The 20,659-nt window shown below is 41.1% G+C and overlaps 1 protein-coding gene across 2 annotated transcripts in view; it reads left to right on the forward strand.

Moving 5' to 3' along the window:
* Window positions 1–20,270, forward strand: part of sonb (SON DNA and RNA binding protein b) — a 22,648-nt gene extending 2,378 nt beyond the window's left edge. Inside the window, exons 3-20 of one of the 2 annotated variants that reach the window (XM_076723983.1) lie at window positions 1,277–1,311; window positions 1,506–1,705; window positions 3,508–3,695; window positions 4,388–4,605; window positions 4,869–5,133; window positions 5,588–5,781; window positions 6,342–6,494; window positions 7,015–7,190; window positions 8,507–8,641; window positions 9,276–9,362; window positions 9,954–10,169; window positions 12,006–12,116; window positions 12,876–12,992; window positions 13,649–13,796; window positions 16,041–16,109; window positions 17,046–17,161; window positions 18,436–18,537; window positions 19,538–20,270. In XM_076723983.1, coding sequence (XP_076580098.1) covers window positions 1,277–1,311; window positions 1,506–1,705; window positions 3,508–3,695; window positions 4,388–4,605; window positions 4,869–5,133; window positions 5,588–5,781; window positions 6,342–6,494; window positions 7,015–7,190; window positions 8,507–8,641; window positions 9,276–9,362; window positions 9,954–10,169; window positions 12,006–12,116; window positions 12,876–12,992; window positions 13,649–13,796; window positions 16,041–16,109; window positions 17,046–17,161; window positions 18,436–18,537; window positions 19,538–19,615 — 2,608 coding nt within the window. In that variant the 3' untranslated portion in view covers window positions 19,616–20,270. Of the gene's footprint in view, window positions 1–1,276; window positions 1,312–1,505; window positions 1,706–3,507; window positions 3,696–4,387; window positions 4,615–4,868; window positions 5,134–5,587; window positions 5,782–6,341; window positions 6,495–7,014; window positions 7,191–8,506; window positions 8,642–9,275; window positions 9,363–9,953; window positions 10,170–12,005; window positions 12,117–12,875; window positions 12,993–13,648; window positions 13,797–16,040; window positions 16,110–17,045; window positions 17,162–18,435; window positions 18,538–19,537 lie in introns of both variants that reach the window. The other variant, XM_076723982.1, reaches the window with a different exon arrangement.
* The last annotated feature ends 389 nt before the right edge of the window (window positions 20,271–20,659 follow it).

Here is a 20,659-nt window from a genome sequence, read left to right on the forward strand (position 1 = left end):
CCAGTCGTCGTGACTAAGACGTTATTTAACTTTTGGTTATGCTTTGCTGTGACACCTTTTGGTTACTGTTAGGGAAAGATCATGGTCTGTTTTAATACAAAAAAAAGTCAGCAGTGACTTGAGACATAATATTTCTGTTATCATTTAAACAAAATCAGGTCCTTTCCCGAATGGGAAAGGGTGTAACTTTGAGTGTGCAGTTATTGAAATCCTGCAGGGTTTGTGATGATAAAACAAGTTTGTAATTGGTCTCGTTCCTCGTTTGAACAAAAATTATTGAGTTAGTCAAAGTGACTGCTCACCTTTGTGAAACTTGAAACCCACCTGTGGCTGCTTTCGGCTTCAGTATTGTCCAACTGGCCCTTGCTTTCTTCTGATGAGCGTGAAAAGGGCTTGAACCTGGAATCACCACTTGTGGCTTTTTTCTGCTGATGATAAGGAGTCCCCATTTAATTCTCCTATCTTGTACTATTGCAGTGCACCAACAATGAGATACTTAATTTCCCTGATGTGGGATCAATAAAGTCTTATCTTAATGGCACAAAAACTGATAAAACAAAGTATCAACACAGAAACATAGGGCATCGAATGTGTGGTATCATTAAACAAGATTTGAATATGATTCACATGAAGTACATATGGCAGATAAAAATAAATATTTTCAAGAACTGTGACCAAGAAATGTACTGATTAGGGCATTTTACAGCTGAAAAATAAGTCAGTGCTCTCTAGTGGACATACTATGTAATGGAGACATTGTCTCTAAATGACCTCAAGTAAGTCATTCTTTGACAAAAATGATATTTTTTCCTCAATCAACTCTTATGATGCTTCCCACCTCTGGTAAAAGTTTTCTGAAAAACTTGAAAAAATTATATAGGTGATTATTTTAAGAAGGCATCGACATTTAACTTTACTAGTTCTGATTTCTGTTGTGAAGTGAAGATAGGCGTGACCCTTTTAGGTGCTGTCTTTAACATAAACATAAACATTGGACAGACGTTAAAAAAAAGTTTAAAAAGTTCAGTAGTTCATCCTAAAGAAGGGTAAAGCTGAAGGCATGGCCTAGTTCCCCAGTGCATCATGGGCTGTACAGTATACAACCTTAGATACGCAAAGTTTGGCTTGTGAAAGGTCTGGTACTCTGTGAGAGAGGTTGGGTATATTTTCAAATCTTACTGTCACTGTAGACAAAAAACAGTTGGTTTCCTGCCATTTTACTATTAATGCCTGCTTTTCAACTGTGCCTAACTCAGGTTTTATCTTTGCTTCATAGAAGAGGAACACCAGTAGAGGTGAATGTGGAGCAAGGTAAGTCTGTCTCATTATTTTGTGCAATGTGATACAGTGTTACGTTATTGTTGCCTTAGGATGTGTTTTTCTTTTTTAGTTTTTCAGTTATTTTGTCTGTACAGTTACTGCATAGTAATACATAATAATATACAGTAATTTCTGTTGTACAAAACATGCTATACTGGCACAGAGCTGCTGAACTGTTTGTCCAGGTGAGGATAACGAGAATAAGTCCAGATGCCACAAGAGGTGCTCTACAGGAAAGAGGAAGAAGAAGAAGAGAAGGAGGAAAAATGAAGAGAACTCATCAGATTCTGACTCAGAGTTTGTGTCAAAGCAAAGAGATAGTAAATGTGGTCAAAGCTTACCACCAAGGCGACGAGAGGAGTTGCCTGATATCATCCCAAAACAGGTAAAAACACCAAAAAACCCCAAGAGTCAGCACATGCTGTCTTGATAATGTGGACAGTACATAATTGGGCTTAGTTTACTTGAAATGGAATAGATATATTTCCTTTAAATATAAGAAGGGGAAAATAATAATACTGGGTCTGAGTATAGCTGATACTTAAAGATCCTCAGAATATTGGAAGTCAAGTTTGGTCAAGCCCTTAGTATGTTGGTCTATGTTTTTTACCAAATCCTGCTTTCCAGTTGCAAATTGTTGTTGGAATTGTAAACTGACCTTTTAGAATTTTCATGTTCACCAAAGACAAAGTTTCAGAACCTTGTATGAAAGGGATTTATTTCCATTTAAAACACACTCGACTTGTTGGGAGGGTGCTATAGCTTGCTTTCTAAGCGACTGACAGTGCAGTCTTGACTGTCATGTCACCCGGTGTGAAACTCACCACAGAGAGATCATTGTTAACCTTGTCAAATTGATGCTGACAGCTGATAGGGTGACTGCAGCCATAACTTATCTTATCATGCAGAGAATCTGAAGGCACTGTAGAAAAATGAAGTTTATCTGAGGAACAACCAAATCCAAATCACATTAAGTTAAGGATGACTCATTTCTTTAGTGTTTTAAGTGAGATTACTTCATTATTTCCATCTTTTACAGTTTTGGGAAAATGGAAAAGGGCCTGAAACCAAAAATTTGGACGCCCTGCCTGGTCAAGTACTAAGCAACGCCCCCTTTGACAAATATCAAGGCTGAAAGCAAAGATTGTTTCAGTTCTTGTTTGGGGGATGTTTCCCCATTCTTCCTTGCAAAACTCTTCTAATTCTGTAAAATTTTTGAGCCATCTTGAATGCACTGCTCTTTTGAGGTCTAGATTCTAGATACGCTCTTGATTTTCCATGTGGTTTTGGTCGGGGGATTGTGAGGGTCATGGCGAGGGTCATGGCATGGGTCATCCGTTCATGTGGTCCAAGTGGTCGAGGGCAATGTAGAGGACATGCAATTTTGGGTCCAGTAAGTCAGGGAGAAGGCGATGGATTTAACTAACCGCTCGAATCACTTCATGATGGTGGAAGTGAGCGTTACTTGGCGGTACTCCTTCATGCGGGGTTTTGGTCGTTTTGGGTCATGAACACTGGTGTACTTGTTAAAGCACGGGCACTACAGACTTGAGCAGTGATATGTTGAAAAGGTCGATATGTTCATAACAAGAAAACAAACAAAGTTGAGGAGGAATTTGAGACATGGCAGCCCCATCGTCTCTCCCACTGTGGGACCACCTGTACGTGACATACAGAACTGTTCAGTGGCAAAATTTGTGATGGGATAATAGCGCTCACACACCTTATAATTAAAATTGTGTAAAAAGAAATGAAACATTGTATACCTTTGCAGTATTTTTTATTTAGGTATTGAGTCATTGAGTAGTCTGTTATTGCTTTGTGTTGCCTTTAGGGTCTCCACAATGTTAGATGGACATTCAAAGGAATTTGGAGGCATTTAAAAAAAGAATAACGAAAAACATATTTTTTCAGCGTAACCTGAAATGTTAATATTAGCATAATCAACCTGAAATATAACCACAATATGCTTATCCCCAGCCTTAACCTAAAAACCTTATCTTGTCCCCCTGTAGTTGTGGGCTCCATCTTTTGGTGGAAGATAACATTATGGATAGAGCTCTCTCCTTATGGTGTGATTAGTGCAAGCAACATCATGTATACTGATAAAATTCTGCCACCTATACATCAGTAACATAAAAGACTCACGATAGAATTGGATTTCTGTCTTTTTTTGCTTGTTAACAGGACAGCTCCAATAACAAAAGAGGAGTTGAGGAAAGACACGGCAGGAGGAGTCGTTCACGCTCACATTCCTATTCTCACTCACATTCCTGCTCAGCGAGGAAACACTCTTGTTCTTGGTCGAGACACCACCACAGAAGATCAAGTACTCGCTCCCTATCCAGTTCACAGCGCCTCAGGACCCATTCCAGGTATGCAAGATTGGTTGGTTGATTCTTGAGAGAGTTTTGGCCCACATCACTTAAAATGGAAGGTTTTCCCTCATTATTTTTCATGTCCTCACTCTTTGTGCATTTACTCATTTTCCTGTTAGATGTTAAATAACTGACAGAAAACACAGTGATGACCTCAGTTTGCCAAGGAGGGAATGTAACATTGCAAATTAAAAATGTACTTCTTTTTTAGACGATACCTTGTCCAGTTTATGTAACACATATTCAGTACTGATTTGCTGCCAGGGAATGTACGCTTATTTCAACAGCCACTGCAGTTCATTGCTGAATGACTTTGGATAAACTCTCATTCAGTGACATGATTTTACACAGTGCTCATGGTACTCTTAACCTATCCTCAAGCAAATATTACATTTTGGTTCTGATTGCTGGAAGTGGGGTTTTGTGTAATGATGTATTGCTTTGGTTATATCTTGTACAATGATTTTCAAATGTTCCCCAGACTTGACTTAATTTGGACTCTGAAGGCAATGCTATAGTGACATACAATAGGATGTATCTTAAACAGCTTTAAAGTTGAGTTGTGAATCATTGGATCATTCATGATATGATGCTATTATGATATTTTGACCACAATAACCAATGGCACAACAACATGCCTTTTCTCACTGTTATGTTGCTCTATCCTGCCATGATCTGACTAATGGCAGCTCTTCCGAGAAGAGGGAAACATTGGATGGAACCAAACAGTCCACCGAAGGTCCTTCAGAAGGCCTCCAGCCATCTCAGCGGGTCTCCAGTCCCACCCCAAAAAACATCAAATCACAGGAGCTGACAGAGTCAAGCACAGTGCTGCAGAGCCTTGACCAGAGTGCAAAGCCATCAGAGAAAAAAGAAGAGAAAGCAGTGGACACAATACAAAAACTAGGTAGGACCAGTTTGATGACATTGTATTTATGTACTTATGTACGTATTTCTTAAAAAATGGGTTAAATATAGAAGTCATTAAAGTTGTACATGTCCCCCAAACCGTATTTTTTTGTTGCTTCAGTATACAGTTTTTGCACCACACAGCAATGCAAAGTCATTATTTACAGGTAATGTGCCGTCATTATACACAGACAAACCTTTTAAAATAGGTTTGTTTAGTTCTTCAAGGTGCGTCCAAGTAATGTGTTTTTGTGGTCTAAGCTCTAGGTTCCGGTGCGTCCCACTCCATGCTGAACCAGTCCACATCTGCCGAAAGTGACCAGACCACTGAGCCTCAGTTTAAAGCATCAGAATACCCCAGGTCTTTTTCCACCAATGATAAATCACCAGCTAAGAAGAGGAGGAAACCCTCGAAGAAAGAAGCAAAGTCATCCAAGAAGCAGAAAAAATCCAAGTCACCATGTAGGAGCCACAGGAGGGAATTGAGATCCAGGAGCCCTTCAAAGACGAAAAGATCAAGGTCGAGGTAGAGTGACATGTCTTTATTAGGATCTCCTTTAATCTGTTGGTCTTATAGCTACGTGAACCAAAATGTGTAGTGATACCGAGTGATAATGTTATTTTGAAAATGCATTTCATTACAGTATTGCATTGCATATTGCACCCCCTCTTCAAACAGTTAAGTGATGAGCTGTGAACACCAGTTGTTGCTCATGAACATTTTGCAACATTATTATTGTACATTTATAGTATATTTTGCACACTGGGTCTAGTTGTTAATTAGGGGGTCCAAGATCCTGCAACAACCCAATATTTTGCACAGTGGTTGTGTCTTTTCTGTCAGTCACTGGGATCCGTGTATTCCATGCTCTGTTCACTGTCCAACCGCACATTTTGTAGCTGCTTTGATTTTGAGGGGACTTCATGTACCGATATGATTTAGCAGTCACTTCATTGTAAATTTTGTGTCGTATGTGCAGGTCAGGAGGCCGGAGGTCACGGAAGTCATGCTCACGGTCAGTGTCACGGAGTCGGAGGAGGGCTACATATAGCCAGAGGGACCGCTGGAAACGAGAGCCGAGTCAGTCCCCTGTACTCATTCTCCGCAAAAATAGATCCCCCAACTGGAAACACTGCAGTTCGAGCAACAGCCCTCAACGCATCAGTGAACTGGGTCAGATCATATGAAATGAGTCATTTGAATATTATACACCAGCTGCAGCCAAGATTCATTTGCATTTACGTTAGGACATAATCAATGTCAAGAACTTACTGCACCCCACAGGCATCTCCCCAAGAATAAAACTCCTGGTTTTATGCATCCACATGTAAAGAAAAAGTGAAAATGTATCTGATATGGTAGAAAGCTGTTGTGAAACAGCTGCACAATATGTTTTTAAAGAATTCAGTTTTTTTTTTTTACAAGCGGCTGAACAGAGGAGAAGCAACATGTTTCCAGGGACGGTATAATGTTAAATAGCCGCTGCTTTCTTTATGTAGTTTTCATGTTACACTGTCTAGTCAAGTATGTTTGCAGCTTCTGCTCAGCACTTCCAAAAACACTAACGGGTATATAGCCTAGAAATAATTAAGTTGGTTTGTGAGCAGATATTTTAATGTCTTTTGAACGTCACAGTGTAATGAAACTTTGTAAAAACAGTTGTCGCGTCCACACATCCATTTAATTCATTGATTCCTTTATTGTATTTATGTTTATTTTTTGTGTTTCCTCAGATAAAGAGCAGTTGTTGGAAATTGCCAAGGCCAATGCTGCTGCAATGTGTGCCAAAGCAGGTATGCCCATCCCTGCTGGCCTCAGATCCACAGTGCTTCCCCTGGCTCTGCCAAGTATGGCCGTGAATGCTGCGATGGCCAGTATGACTGCTGGTATGATCTTGAATCTTTCTGCATGGTGTTTCTTCTAAAACTAGTGATTCATCGACTGTATTTTCTGTCTGTGGAGTCATCTGTAAAGTCTTTGATGCCAGCGTAATGATGATCTATTTTATTTTAACCTTTATAAAGGATTTAGTGTTTTTGTTGATTGAACTTTATCGTCATTTTGGAGGCTGTAGTTTGTGCTGCTGTTTAACATTCATGAATCATCTTTTTGTCATCGTTAGCTTTTTCCTGGGTCCATGCTTACCCATACCCATCATTCCTATGAGAGTAATTTTTCAGAGGGATGGCACATGATCAGGCTCGGCAAGTTGTTTTTGCCTTGGGTGTTACAGTTTTTTGTCACTTGTATGTTGTCATTAATTGTTAAGAATATGGGAAAATTATCTATTTCAAATTCATATATAGGTCAGACAAACAGTTGACGGGCTTGAATTTGATTTGAATCAGCTCCTGTACTTTTCGTTGGCTCCCATCTTTGTCCTCTCTTTCTCTGTCTTCCTTATAGCCACCATGACGGCGGCCTTGTCTAACATGGGCTCTCTGTCTTCACTGCTCCCCCTGCCTTCCATTACCAACAAGCCGCCCCCTGTTCCCGCTCAGCCCAGCATTTCTGCTTTGGAGGAAGTGAAGAGGAAAGTCACGAAGCAGGCCAACAGCATCAGCATTAAGGAGTTTACCGATGTAAGGTTACAGAACTTGTATTATACATGTTTAACAGTAGTTACTGGATCTAACGCCATTTCTACAAGTACATGAAAAGCCTTCTCACAGCCTTCTGTGTTATTTGTTCTCTGTTACACATCAGATGTGGTTATCGCCTCAAAGTGAAGCGCTTAAAGCTTCTGTAGGCAACTGCAGACACTCCTCAGGCATAAAACACTCCTAAGGCATACATCTAGTCAGACAAACATGCAAAGATGCAGCACATCCTGCTGAAGCCAAGGAAACAGATCAAGTGCACTGTCCTTTTCCAGACCTGTGAGCGCACACTTAAAGCATCCCATACCTCCTGTTCATGGAGGAGGTTCATGCGTTTCAGTGGAACCATTATAGCTGGGGGGGGCTTAGGCCTCTCAGGTTCTCCCTCTCAGCTGTAAAAGCATAAGACCCAGATGGGGTGAGATGATGAAATCCATGCTTGAAACCACTCTGCAGGCTGGTCTTGGATAAGGTGAAGGCATCGGTCATGGCTGATCCAAGTCACTGGCGTCCAAGTGCCGGGGTCCTCTGGTGTTTGCCGCCACTCCAGCAGGTGCTTCATTTTCATTCTGCAGAGTAATTGCATCAACAGCCTCAGAGGCAGAAAGATGTGGAGCAGCACCCTACTGTCACACTTCTTATTTACTATATGGTAGCAGTTGAGCCACTGGCCATGACAGTCCGTAAACATAAAACCAACATAATAGTAGGGATAGCAGACAAAGAACATGAGATATCTTTATATGCTGAGAGTAAAATCTTTCAATCAATCATTTTATCCTCTGCGATGTTGCAGTGATAGAGAGAGGTACACAGAAGATTTATCCCTCTAATGTCAGAGAAGCAACTTCAGTTTGCATGTATTTGAACAGCCAAAGCAGCTCTGTGTTGCAGCAAAGCTTGAGCCAGATTAAAGTTTTTGCTAGAGGACACCGTAGGACCCCCTGCTAAATCAGTGCCATTGAAATGACTGCTGGGGCTGCATTTTTCAACATTTTAAAGCGAAATATTACATATATTATACATAGCTTGTTCTTGGAAACCCAGGAAAGATGTGGATTTTCCACTATCTTGTTAAAAGCTCTGCTGCTGTACCTCGTAGGTTGAAAGGGTCGAGTCTGTTGTGCTTCAGACCACACCCAACTGTGATGTTGAGTTTCATAATAGTGCATTGTGAAGTGTTGTACAGCACATAACAACCATGCAGAACTTCCAAACTGTGGCGTGTTAAAACCTGTTGTTTGCAAATGGTCCCTAACTTGCTTTGTGTGTGTTTGTGTGTGTGTATTTATTTGTAGAAATGCAAGATGATTGTGGACAGTAAAGGAGAGCTACCAGTGGCAATGCCTCACGTTTCAGATGAAGAGGATGATGGGAAACCTTTTGGAGGATCAGCTCTTCGAGAGCAAAAAGCCATCAGCTTCAGCATCAATGTAACATGCGCACACACACGGGCTACACTGTGCCTCAATCAAGTTTATATATATACCTACGAATGACAGTTTTCTCTCTCGTGAATGTATGTGAATATGTGGTAAACCTTACCCAGATGACAATGAAGTATATGGGGCAGCATTTTACATTAGAGCTCAGAAAAACAAACCATTATTTACCATATTACCCTATTATTACCCTTCGATGTCCATTCACTGCTAATAATATTACCCAGTCGTACTACTACCCCCATTACTAGCCTGATAATCCACTGACATTACCTTTATTGTTGAGAGAATGTAACCCTTAGATTATTAGCCTGATCACAGCAAACAGAGTCCACTATTATCCCCTTGTTATCATTACTAAATTTATTACCAAGATGTTCTGCCCTGTTATTTTGAGATTTGTATACATGTACATTGGATACCAACCACAGACAATCAGAAAGTAATCTAGTTCTTTGTAGTTCTTTATGGTCAGAGGTGTCCTGACATTATTTTAATGAACACCTACCTGCCAGTCAGTGCAGCCTTCTCCTGTGCTAAGTGGGCAAATACTTTATTAATTAGACGTAACTATGTATGGACCTCATCAGAGAAAATTAAAAACACTATCCTCTTTTCCCTCCAGAATGCAACAGTTCGTCCAGCAGTACGCAGCGATGCAGGCATGGCCAAGGAGTTTCCAGTGTCATCAGGATCCCAACATCGCAAAAAGGTCTGAAGAGATGTGCGTTAGACTTAGACTTTACTTTATTGATCCCAATTTGGGAAATTCTTTCATTGCGGCAGCAGGTTAAACGTACACATAAACATAAAATATTGGTGGCCCCAGTAGTGCTTATCGGACCCTTTAGGAGTTTAAAAGTTGCTTCACAGTGATGTTGCTATCACCGAAATGCAGTAATCCACTTGATTTTAATTAGCGCGGGTCGGAGAACTAAATAGTGGATTTAGATGGTATAGTCCTTTGTCTTGCTGTGTTCAATATTTTTTTCGTGTGTCATGCCACTTTATTGTTCATAACTTTATTTATTGATTGGATTGTTACTCGTTCTTCATCTGTATAGTTTTATTTTGTTCACGTTACCAACGTCAGTGTCATTTTTGTGTGAATAGCTGCATCGGAAATATGTTAAAAGGAGGTGCAAACGGTCAAGGTGTGGGGAATTCATTACTGTGTTCCAAATTACAAGCAATGAAAGTAATGATCTGTTCATAAAGACGCGTTACTGTTTCAAATGTTACAAATTGTCGTGCAGCAATTAAACAATGCTTTTTGAGTAATGTAATGTGTTCCTTTCTCCAGGAGGGCGAGGCACTGGGTGTCTATGGAGAATGGGTTCCTGTTGACAAAACAACAGACAAAGCTGCAGCTACCTCCAGAAAGACCCTGAACACTGTTCCTATTGTGACAACGACATCATCAGGTGAAACAGTGACAGCGGCAGGGTTACCGGAGGTTGTCGAACAGCCAGCGTTTGTGCCTGATAATGACAGTGTCTTTCCTGATCCAGTGCTGCAGGTGAGAGGCGTATGCACAGTATGCCGTGTATGTGTGTACTGTTTGTACGTATGCATGTAATGGAATTATTATGATTGCAAATACTGACGATGTCTTCAAATTATTATGTATGCGCATGGCTCCAGTGGTGCATCTGTATGTGCACAGATAATGTGGAGCGTAAAGGTAGCACTGATGATGCTGATTCACTGTGTGTGTGAAAGGGTGTTTTTTGTTGCCTTTGTAACTTTATTGTTAAATCTTTTCTCATTCTTTTAATGACATGATATAATAAACGTGGGTCCAGGACTGAAACTCAGACAAACAACACCCCTCCCTCACAGTCAGACTTAAGAGCATTTATGAAATTTTAGGAAAAAGTAGTACTAGTAGTAAGTAAGATAAGACCGAAAAATAAGATGCGATAGACACAATCGATGTAAAGCGCTGAGCAGAAACAAGCAGCAACAATGATTAACTGAAAGAGAGCAAGGCGTAGAATTTATCCTTCTCTCTCTTTAAGGCAATTAAGTTAATCCGTGTCTTCCTTCTGCGGGCGAAGTGAGATTGCCGGCAACACAAACAGCTGAACACAAAGGGTCTGTTACTCGTCCAGGGAGTTAAAGGACTGCTGCCTAGTTTAATTAGGAGCAAGATACCTCTTGTAGCAATTCGATGTTGCAATGGAAAGGCGAGGTGGAGCGGGGCACATTGATTCTCATATCCTTAATGCTGTCGTGGCTGTGTTACAGGGATTCCCTTGAGTTCTTGCCCAGTGGGAAACCAGGATTTGGATTCAAATTGAATCTACACTGATCTGCAAGGACTTGGCCGCTATTTCTTTTTTTGTCCAGGCTTTCAGTTCTTGGTCGTAGTCTTTCTCTGCTCATCCATGTGGTGTGTTCCCAACAGAGCATATCTCTCAAATATTAATGGAACTACCACTGGAAAATCTACATGTATACATTAACCAGCCATTCGCTTGTTGTTCTGTCACTTCATGCTAAATGCAGAGCATGTGAATGAATCTCTGCTGTAAGAGAAAAAAAAAAGAGATCTACAAACTCCATTTGCTCCCCATCCCCCAGAGAATCCATTTTAAAATCCTCCTCATGACCTGCAAAGCCCTCAGTAACCTGGCCCCACCATACCTGACTGAGCTCCTCCGCCAACATACTCCCACGCTCCGCTCATGGTCAGTCACAATAAATATTCAGTTTTTGTCAAAGCAGACTTTTCTTTTCCTCAAGTGTTTTCAAACCAGCTCTCCTCCCACAGAATGTGTCTTCTTGTTCTGGCTCTGAGATTATTATGATTAGAGTTATTTCCTGGTTTATGAAAGTTGGGCTTTCCAAAAAGTGTAGCATGAGCAAGTCTGCATCACTCTCAGATTTTTTTGATTGCACTGCAATCCAGATCTATTAGACAGTGTGAGAGACTGTGTTTAAGTTGTTGCACTTGTGAGGACATGAGACTCGAAAAATAGCCCAACATCTGTTTTTAAGAGCACATCAAATTTTCCACTTTATGCCTGAAATTCTCTGCACATCCAGTTCGAAGTCAAAGGCCATTATATCATTCACAAACATTTGAGTTTTAAATCTGTCATCTTAATTCTGAAAGCGTCTCTTGTCAAGTTTGTCTCTTGTTAACTGTGTTATTAAAAGTTTGTTTACTTCGTCCGTGCTTGCAAACCTGTGAGAGGTCTGAGTGTGCAGACACATGACCCTGTCACATTTGCCTTGCAGCTTATTAGGTTTGAAGTTTTAAAATCAAGCTTTCTTTCCCCTTTACCTCGTTCTCACCCATCAAAATTGCTTCTGTTTCTGTTATGTCTCTTTCTTTGTCTCTCTACAGCCAGTAGATATCTCTCAGGCTGTAACTGAGAGAATCAGAGCTCAGAGGCGATTGGCCGAGAACCCCTACGATGTCAATGCCATCTGCATGCTCAGCCGGGCACAAGAGCAGGTATAATACATATATTTTAAGGATTATGAGAAATACACACTCAGAAATGTAAATAATAATGAATTAATTCCTCCTCCTTTGCTCTTCCTGAGCAAAATTACACTAAATTTGACAAGGATGACAAATTCATCGACACACTGGAAACCTATATGAAGAATATGACCTGAAAGGACATCAAACAACATCCAGGTGCTGTCAAACAGGACCTGAGCCACATGATCTCCTCTCCATCATGGAGACATGGAAAGAGGATAGACTACACAAACACGCGAGGCAAAACTCAAGCACACCATTCAAGACTTTCAAGCAGTCATCAATAGTTGGCAGCATTTCCCACCAACATGGTGCTTACATTTGAATTGTGTCAATAATATGACACATCCCCTGTCACTTTCCTAACTTAGTAATATAATGATAACAAATTTCATGTGGGGGCCCATTATTGTGCACAGTAATGGAATTATTTAAATGTGCCACCCATGGAAACTAAATTTGACAGGATATGAGACACATTTCCTTGTTCACGATGACAAATGTTTTTCTTTAGATGAGGTCAGACAGTAAATATTCTAGTGTTTGTCGAGGCGGAAGGATCTCAATGATGTTCTGTTAAACTGTGCAATGACTTGACAGAAACAATGGAACCTCTGTTGCGCGCTATCGTCAGACTTGTTCACCATCTGCTTGATTGGACTATTTAATCTGATAAATTCTAATATTCTGACTTTCTGATCGAATGGAAATGTTCTGTGGTGATAGGTAGATGCATGGGCCCAGTCCAACACTGTTCCTGGTCTTTTCACTGGTTCGACTGGAGCCCAGGTCCTGAGCTCAGAGGAGCTGTCCACCAGCGGACCCCAAGCATGGCTGAAGAAGGTAAGACACACAAATACAAGATACACACATTAAACCTACAAGCAAGGGTGATGGAGTCGGCACATCCCCATGTGTGTCAGAGGTCTGGCAGCTGCAGCCTCGTCACTGGACACCGACTGGTTGACAAGCCTCTGAATTTTCATTTTTGGACACTGCAAGAAGGGGTTCAACGTCACTTCTTGTGCTCAAGATAGCCTTTTTTAATAGTACCGATGGTGGTGGTCCTGATGTTGATGGTACTGATGGTGGTTGTCCTGATGTTGATGGTACTGATGGTGGTTGTCCTGATGTTAGCTATGAAGCTGTTCCTCATGGTGGTGGGAGTTGGAGAAGTTTAAATGACAGAATGCTGCCATCTGGTAAAGTGTGGTATGATGTGTTTCTGGGAAACTTGTGAGGTGGGAGTTTCTCTATGCATCAGGGTTAGTCATGGGGCCCCTCTCTGCTGCCCAGGTGATGAGGAGGAACTAGGTAGGTGCCGAGACCAACTGTGTATCACTCCAGTGTGTTTCTGTTTGACTCACCTTGTCACATAGCAGTTAAAAAGATATCATCACTCATTATTTGTTGCCTCCCGTGGATAATACTTTTCTTTCTTTCCTCTTTTTCCCCCCTCTTTCCTTTTGTCTCACTATGTCTGTTTGTGTCTTGGTTAGGACCAGTTCCTCCGGGCAGCTCCAGTATCCGGGGGTGTTGGGGAGTTCCTGATGAGAAAGATGGGCTGGAAGACGGGAGAGGGCCTAGGGAGGAACCGTGAGGGTACCGTGGAGCCAATCATTATTGACTTCAAGGTCGACCGCAAAGGTCTGAGGCAACAGAATACTGGACCAACAACCAACTGACATAGATTTTGATAATGGGTCTTGGCAATATATGCTTTGCATGGAGAGGATAGTGAAGGAAAACTGATCTCAGATGCAGAGAGACACATACGGTCACACTGAAAATTAGGACATCTCATGAAATAATGATGTTTTATTCAGAGATATGGACATAAAGGTGATGTAAACACACTTAAACGCTGACAATTTTACTTACTGTATTTTCCGGACTATAAGTTGCACTGGACTGCAAGTCACATTTATCTAGAAATTTATTTCACAAAATCCAAGATCAAGAACAGACATTTAATCTGGAAAAGCAAGTTATTCAACTACACAACAGCACACAGAGCAACAGGCTGGTATGTTAACGTAACACATTAACAGTGATTCAGCTACACAGTAGCATAAAGAACATGCCCGGGAGGCTGAATAGGCTAAATTAACATAACAAGCCAGCGAGTCCAACAAGCAAGTTACCGGTAAGCAAGTTCACCAAGCTCCCGACCTCATTCCACATCACTGAATCCATTGAACTCTTCATCCTCGGTGTCGCTTCCGAACAACTCCGCCAACTCCGGAGGAAGATGAAGCGCCGTCTCCTCTTCTGCGAGGCTGTCGTCAGACTCGGCATTCAGCATTCAGTTAATTTTTTCAGCGGTACAGGAGCAGCATGTCGTTGTCACAAGCCTAGAGCGCCCTCTCGTGGCGGTAGACGGTAATGTTTACTCCTTGGTTCACGTCAGTCAGTATGAATTAACATTTAAAAATATGTTAAATTATATATGTTTTGATCTATAAGTTGCACCTGACTATAAGTCGCAGGACCAGCCAAACTATGAAGAAAAGTGTGACTTATAGTCCTGAAAATACGGTAGTTATTAACCGAGTTTAAATGTTTCCTACAACTGGTATTGACTGGGAGAAGTTTTTCTCACTCCACCATGCATTTTTTTTTTTTTTAGGTGTGTGATGTTTTAGGGTATTCTTGCATGCATTAGAATAATTTCTGAATTCTGTGGTGGTGCACTGGCCAAACCCTGCTGCAGCAAAGCAGTTCCAAACAATGATAATTCCATCGCTACGCTACTCTTTGGTTTGTGCCCAATAATTCAACTATGGATTCATCTGTCCAAAGCACATTGTTCCAGAAGTCGTGGTCTTTGCCTAGAAGTTTTCTGGCAAAAATTCATCTTACCCTGATGATTTTGTTTGTTTTTTTGACAGAATGAGTTTTGTCCTTGCACACCTCAAACTTGTGCCTTTTTTGGCCATAACTCAAGAAATCATGTGCCAATGATGACATAATTTCACACAGATGTCTTAACTCAAGGATGAAGTGATCAAATTTGGGTTGACAAAGGTCACTGTGATCAGACAAAACACATTTTGGCCATAAGTGGTAAATGGACTATATTTGTATGGCGGTTTTCTAGTCTGAAGACCACTCAAAGCGCTTTTACAATTCACCCATTCGCGCACACATTCATACAGCAGCTAAGCCATGTGCTCATTACAAGCCTTATCCGCTCACACACCGATGGCACAGCATCAGGGGCAGTTTTGAGGTCCATTATCTTGTCCAAGGATCATTTGATTTGATTAAGTAGCAATAAATGTGGGGATGCCCTATATTTTCCTCATAACAGGAAAAGACAAAGATTTTCATGGAGTGCCATAGTATGCTTATACACCCGTGTCACAACGCATCCAGACCTGTCCCAGTGCCTCATCAGTACTTGCCCCAGTCCCAGTTGGGAAAGGGGAAAGGTGGAACAGAAGTAAACATTCTGGTTATTGAGTGTGTCTATGAAAAGTAGCTCTTGAGAGCCTCTCATCCTTGACACCAAAACATTATAGTTTCATCAGCTTTAATCAAATTCTGGTGGTGAGCATCACCATTGTAAAGACACCTGACCTCATTAAAACAGGAGACACACTGTTTTCCCTCATCAGCCAATAAAAAGACAATTTACTGTTAGACTGCAGGTCTCTGCCCGATCAAGTTTCCCAAAGTGAAAACGTGTCCTCTCATGGTTGCGAGGCTGCAAATACTGCTGGTTCACAGTAGTATCCTCAGTATCACGCTGCCTTCATTGCAAAATTCCATCAGGCCATTCTGACTGATACACATTACTCTTTAGGGAAAAGGTTTTTTTTTTTTATTAATGATTGGAATAATGGTACTAATGGTGATGATAACGATGATGACTTTTATGTGTTTCAGGACTAGTTGCTGAAGGAGAGAAGCCTCAGAAGCAGACAGGAGGACTGGTGGTAACAAAGGATCTCATGGGTAACAGATACAGCAGCACAGTCACAGCATGTACAGTGAAAATAAACCTGAATGTTGTGCTACTAAAATTCTGAAGCTGTAAAGTTTGACCTTGCTCTTTCATCCATATGTAGAGATTAATTTAAGTTCAGCGATACTGATCAACAATCCAGAATTAATCAATCAGTAAACACCTGTTGTCCAGCTATTTAACAAGAAGCTGTAATGCAAGCAAATACACATAAAAGCAGTAGGTAGAATGAAGTCCAGTGCAAGTTCAAGCACACTATGTTATCCTGTGTGTGTTTGTGTGTGAGCATTTGGGTAGAGGGAAGGAAGAGAGAGCAAAATTCAGTGTAGTTTGTAGAAACAGTGTAGTTTCTCCACACTGCTCCATGTTTCACCAAGGGCAGGGCTGAGCCCCTCCACACACGTGGAGCAGAGCAGAGGAGAGAAAGGTGAAGTTGAGATAACGTGCCACGTTACCGTGAGTGCAATAAATGCTTCTCAGCAAGAGTAATTCATCAGTCTAAAATCAATGCTGTACAAGCAAGAGGTGCTTCCTGAAACACATTGTGCCACTCAGTTGTTCTGATTGTGGTGCCACTACACGCTCATTCATGGGCTCTCATTATGTTACTCTTGCAAGCAGCTGAGCCATGTGGTAAAATTCTGTTTTACCACTCTGGTCCATTATTTGGCTTCATATTAAACCGGTTAACAGATTGTACAGCTCCCACAGCTGTCCACACTGCCCACTCACACCTGCACAAAAGCAATGCCCACGTCAGAATGTTGTTCATCAAGTACTGATTAGCATTCACTAACTTGTGCCATTCAAGGTCATTATCAAGACATATATTTATATATTTATCTAGATTCAACTTCAGATATTCCCTGTTCCGTGGCATGTTTATGTGCCCCTTCATCTTATTGTGCCCTTTGGTCTGTGTGCAGGGAAGCACCCGGTGTCAGCTCTCATTGAGTTGTGTAACAAGAGACGGATAATGCAGCCAGACTTTGTCATGGTTCACCACAGTGGTCCTGACCACCGCAAGAATTTCCTCTTCAAGGTAGGCCATTTTGATTCTGTCAACAGTCTGACTCCTTTTCAGGACCATGTAACTTCCATGTTCAACCTTTGAGGTTTGTCCACAGTATATAAACCTTCTGCATCTCTTCCTATAAGATCGATGATATCAGATTTGAAGAAATTCTCAAATCTTAAATTTTGTTTTACTTTCTTCCTTCATCTGACAGGATTAAGAATCTATAAAACATCCTAATGGCAGTGGGTGCCAGAACTGAGGCAAAGCGATTCTTTGAACTGAATGCTAATATGATAACATAATCACAAGACAATGCTAATGGTATACTGCATTCAGGGAAACTGTTTACCATGTTCAGCATGTCAGGTTAGCATGCTGGCATGCTAGTATTTGCTGATTAACAGAGGCTGGTGTAAATGTCAGTAGGTTTGTAGGTATTTGGCCATAAACCATAGTATTGGATGCATACTAAGCTTGACATGATGGGGGTGCTATAGGGGTCAGAGGATCACCAAAGTTATTCCAAGTCATCCTATGGGGGACATGAATGTGTTTATCAGATTTCAAGACACTCCGTCCCCTGTAGAGAAATGTCCCTCCAAACCACAAATGTCAACCTCATGGTGGTGCTTGAGGAAAACTCACAGGACCACCAAAGTTAATAGGATTCATCATTTGGAAACTATGAATGTCTGTACCACATTTTGAAACATCGACCTGCTGCAGGCACTGGATTTAGAAAATTCGGATGATCGCTAATATTTCCAGGATTCATTGTCTCTGCGACATGAATGTCTGTCCACAATTTCATGGAAATGCATCCAGTAGCTGTTTCAGTCTGGACCAGAGTTGTGGACTAAACAACGAACAGGCCAACATTGCCATGCCCTCGCATGGCTGAAAATAATTTCCAGTGGGCTGAAAGGCTCAAAGTTTAGCTGCTAAACGGCGGTCAAAAAACTTTGTGCTTCTCCCCAGTAAGCAGCGCACCTGTAGAGTAATTAACTCTTCCTCTATTTGTAGGTCGCCTGCGGACACCATTGTACATGCACCACCTACTGTGGAAACCAGTAACCCACACATCATTGCACATAAATACAAAACACAAAAAATGGCTCTAACATGTCCTTTTCCCACCACTTTGAAAACAGTCAGAATATTTTTTCTAATTAAATGGATGAGGTTTGCTTCCCTCCTCTGCACTAATGTTTTCATTCACACGCTGTTTTTATTTATTGTATCCTCTGATGGTTAAATTCTGACATTTAATGTTTAACCCTATGTTTTATTGTCTCCAGGTCACAGTGAATGGTGTGGACTACCAACCCCAGACAGCTAGTCCCAATAAGAAACATGCCAAGGCCATGGCAGCAACAGTTGCCCTGCAGGCTCTGGGAGAGGTAATACTGAAAATAATAATACAAGCAAGTTGCCATGTTTCTCCTACATAGAGCAAGTAAAATTCTATTTTACTTTATTTCAGTCACAGCACAGCAGCACCCTCCGCCTGTCCTCAACTTTCAGAACTGCTGCTGTAGACTCTCAGTGTCATATTTAGAATAATGGTTTCACTGCTGTGTCAACAAAGTGTGTCAGCTAAAATGATAAATTCTAAAGGGTTCAGTCATTCCCTCTGGTAGTGTTGTTAAATATTTGCAATGTCTGTCCTGTCCTGATGCTGCGTCGTTAATCTTCATCTGGAATGTCAGAGGGTGTGTTAGCCTCTACACTACCCACCACCCTGAGCAGTCACAACAGATGCAGATGAACTGTGACACTTTTAAATGTTTGAAAAGGCTGTAAAGTCTTAAATGTCTTTTGTCCAAAGTCGCCACCAAAGAAAAAGGTCACGCACTCTAATATTTCGTTGGATGCCTTTAGCTTTGATTACGGATGATGATGCTCCCTGAACCACTCTTTCACAGTGTGAGCCCGATGAATCCTGGCATTGTCATCTTGGAATATGCCCGTGCCATCAGGAAAGAAAAAATCCAGTGATGGAATAACCTGGTCATTCAGTATATTCAGGTAGTCAGCTGACCTCATTCTCTCCTAATTTTGCTGAACCTAGACCTGACCAACTGCAGCAACCCCAGATCATAGCACTGCCCCCACAGGCTTGTACAGTAGGCACTAGGCATGACGGGTGCATCACTTCATCTGCCTCCCTTCTTACCCTGATGCGCCCATCACCCTGGAACAGAGTAAATCTGGACTCATCAGACCACATGACCTTCCATTGCTCCAGACGTCCTAATGGCTTTACTAAATACAGAAAGTGTGTTGCTACTTGTTTTTTTTTTTAAATCCTGGTCTACATTTGAAAAAAGTGTGAATCATAAAATATCGGATTAAGTCTATGCCTGTTTGTATTCAAACGTGTTTCATTTTTTCCCACAGGTTCCTGTTGATGGACCAGGACTCTACACTGGCCCTGTTTTCACTGCTGCTTCTACTGGCCCCCTGTTTTCTACATAGACATGCATATAATAGTAGGACTGTCTGATTACATTCTCACTTCAGTAGTGGGACACTGACAAGAGTGTTTTTGTTTCACTCACTTTAAATAACCAGTCCATTGTTGCCACTCCGGTAGCTTTTTATATACTAAGAAATGAATGAATTCTCTACATGACAGTATGAAGACTAGTTTAGCTTCAGCTGAAAGTATCTTTGTACTGAAGCAACTTCATACCCACAAAATCACACTTTTTAAGTCACTATGCTCATGACAAAGTGGCAAATATATTTTTGCCTGGCTGCAAGGATTGGGAAAGAATCTCCACCTTATTAAAAGTGTATGCCATATGTGTATTTATGTATAATGATGTATCATAAAGTAGCATTTCAGCCTGACCAATACTAATAGACTAATCCTAGACCAGACATGAGTTTCTCTGCAATGGATTTGTTGTTGGTCAGAACCAAATGAGTTAGTTGGGCTGTTATGAAAAAATAGTATGTAAATGACTGTGTCTTGTTGGTTTGCAACTTTTCTGTTGGTCCCGATATTACATTTGTGCCCTGGCCTCCTCCTAACAAAATGTTTCTCATAAAAGAGGCTGTTAAATTTTATGGAAATAACCTTCTGAAAATGTGTAAACGGAAATAAAGATTATATTTATTTTATGTAGTAGAGGAAGCCGCATTCTGTTTCTTGGTAATAATGCCTGTTGAATGTGATTTAGCTTCTTAGGTGTGTCACCAAAGTCCCCCAGTTTATAAGACGGAAGGGTGCTGACAACCATTTCTGTGCTCCAGTTCACACAAGAGTTGTGGCAGCTGTTTCTTTTCATCCATCAGTGAAGAGGACGGACAGAATTCACCAAAATAGCTAAATTAAAATGTGGAAAATCAAGATGAAAACGTTCTGGATGGAGCAAAGGTGGACTCTGAGTCCATAACAAGCTTTAGATCATTTACCAAGTTTCGAGTTCTTGATTTAAATGCACAGCAATTACAGTGTAGTAGTCGTAGCAATGAAATTCTTGTTCTCTTGAACAAAGCTCATACAATCAGAGT

This window comes from Chaetodon auriga, chromosome 23 (assembly GCF_051107435.1).
Source record: "Chaetodon auriga isolate fChaAug3 chromosome 23, fChaAug3.hap1, whole genome shotgun sequence".
NCBI lineage: Eukaryota > Metazoa > Chordata > Actinopteri > Chaetodontiformes > Chaetodontidae > Chaetodon > Chaetodon auriga.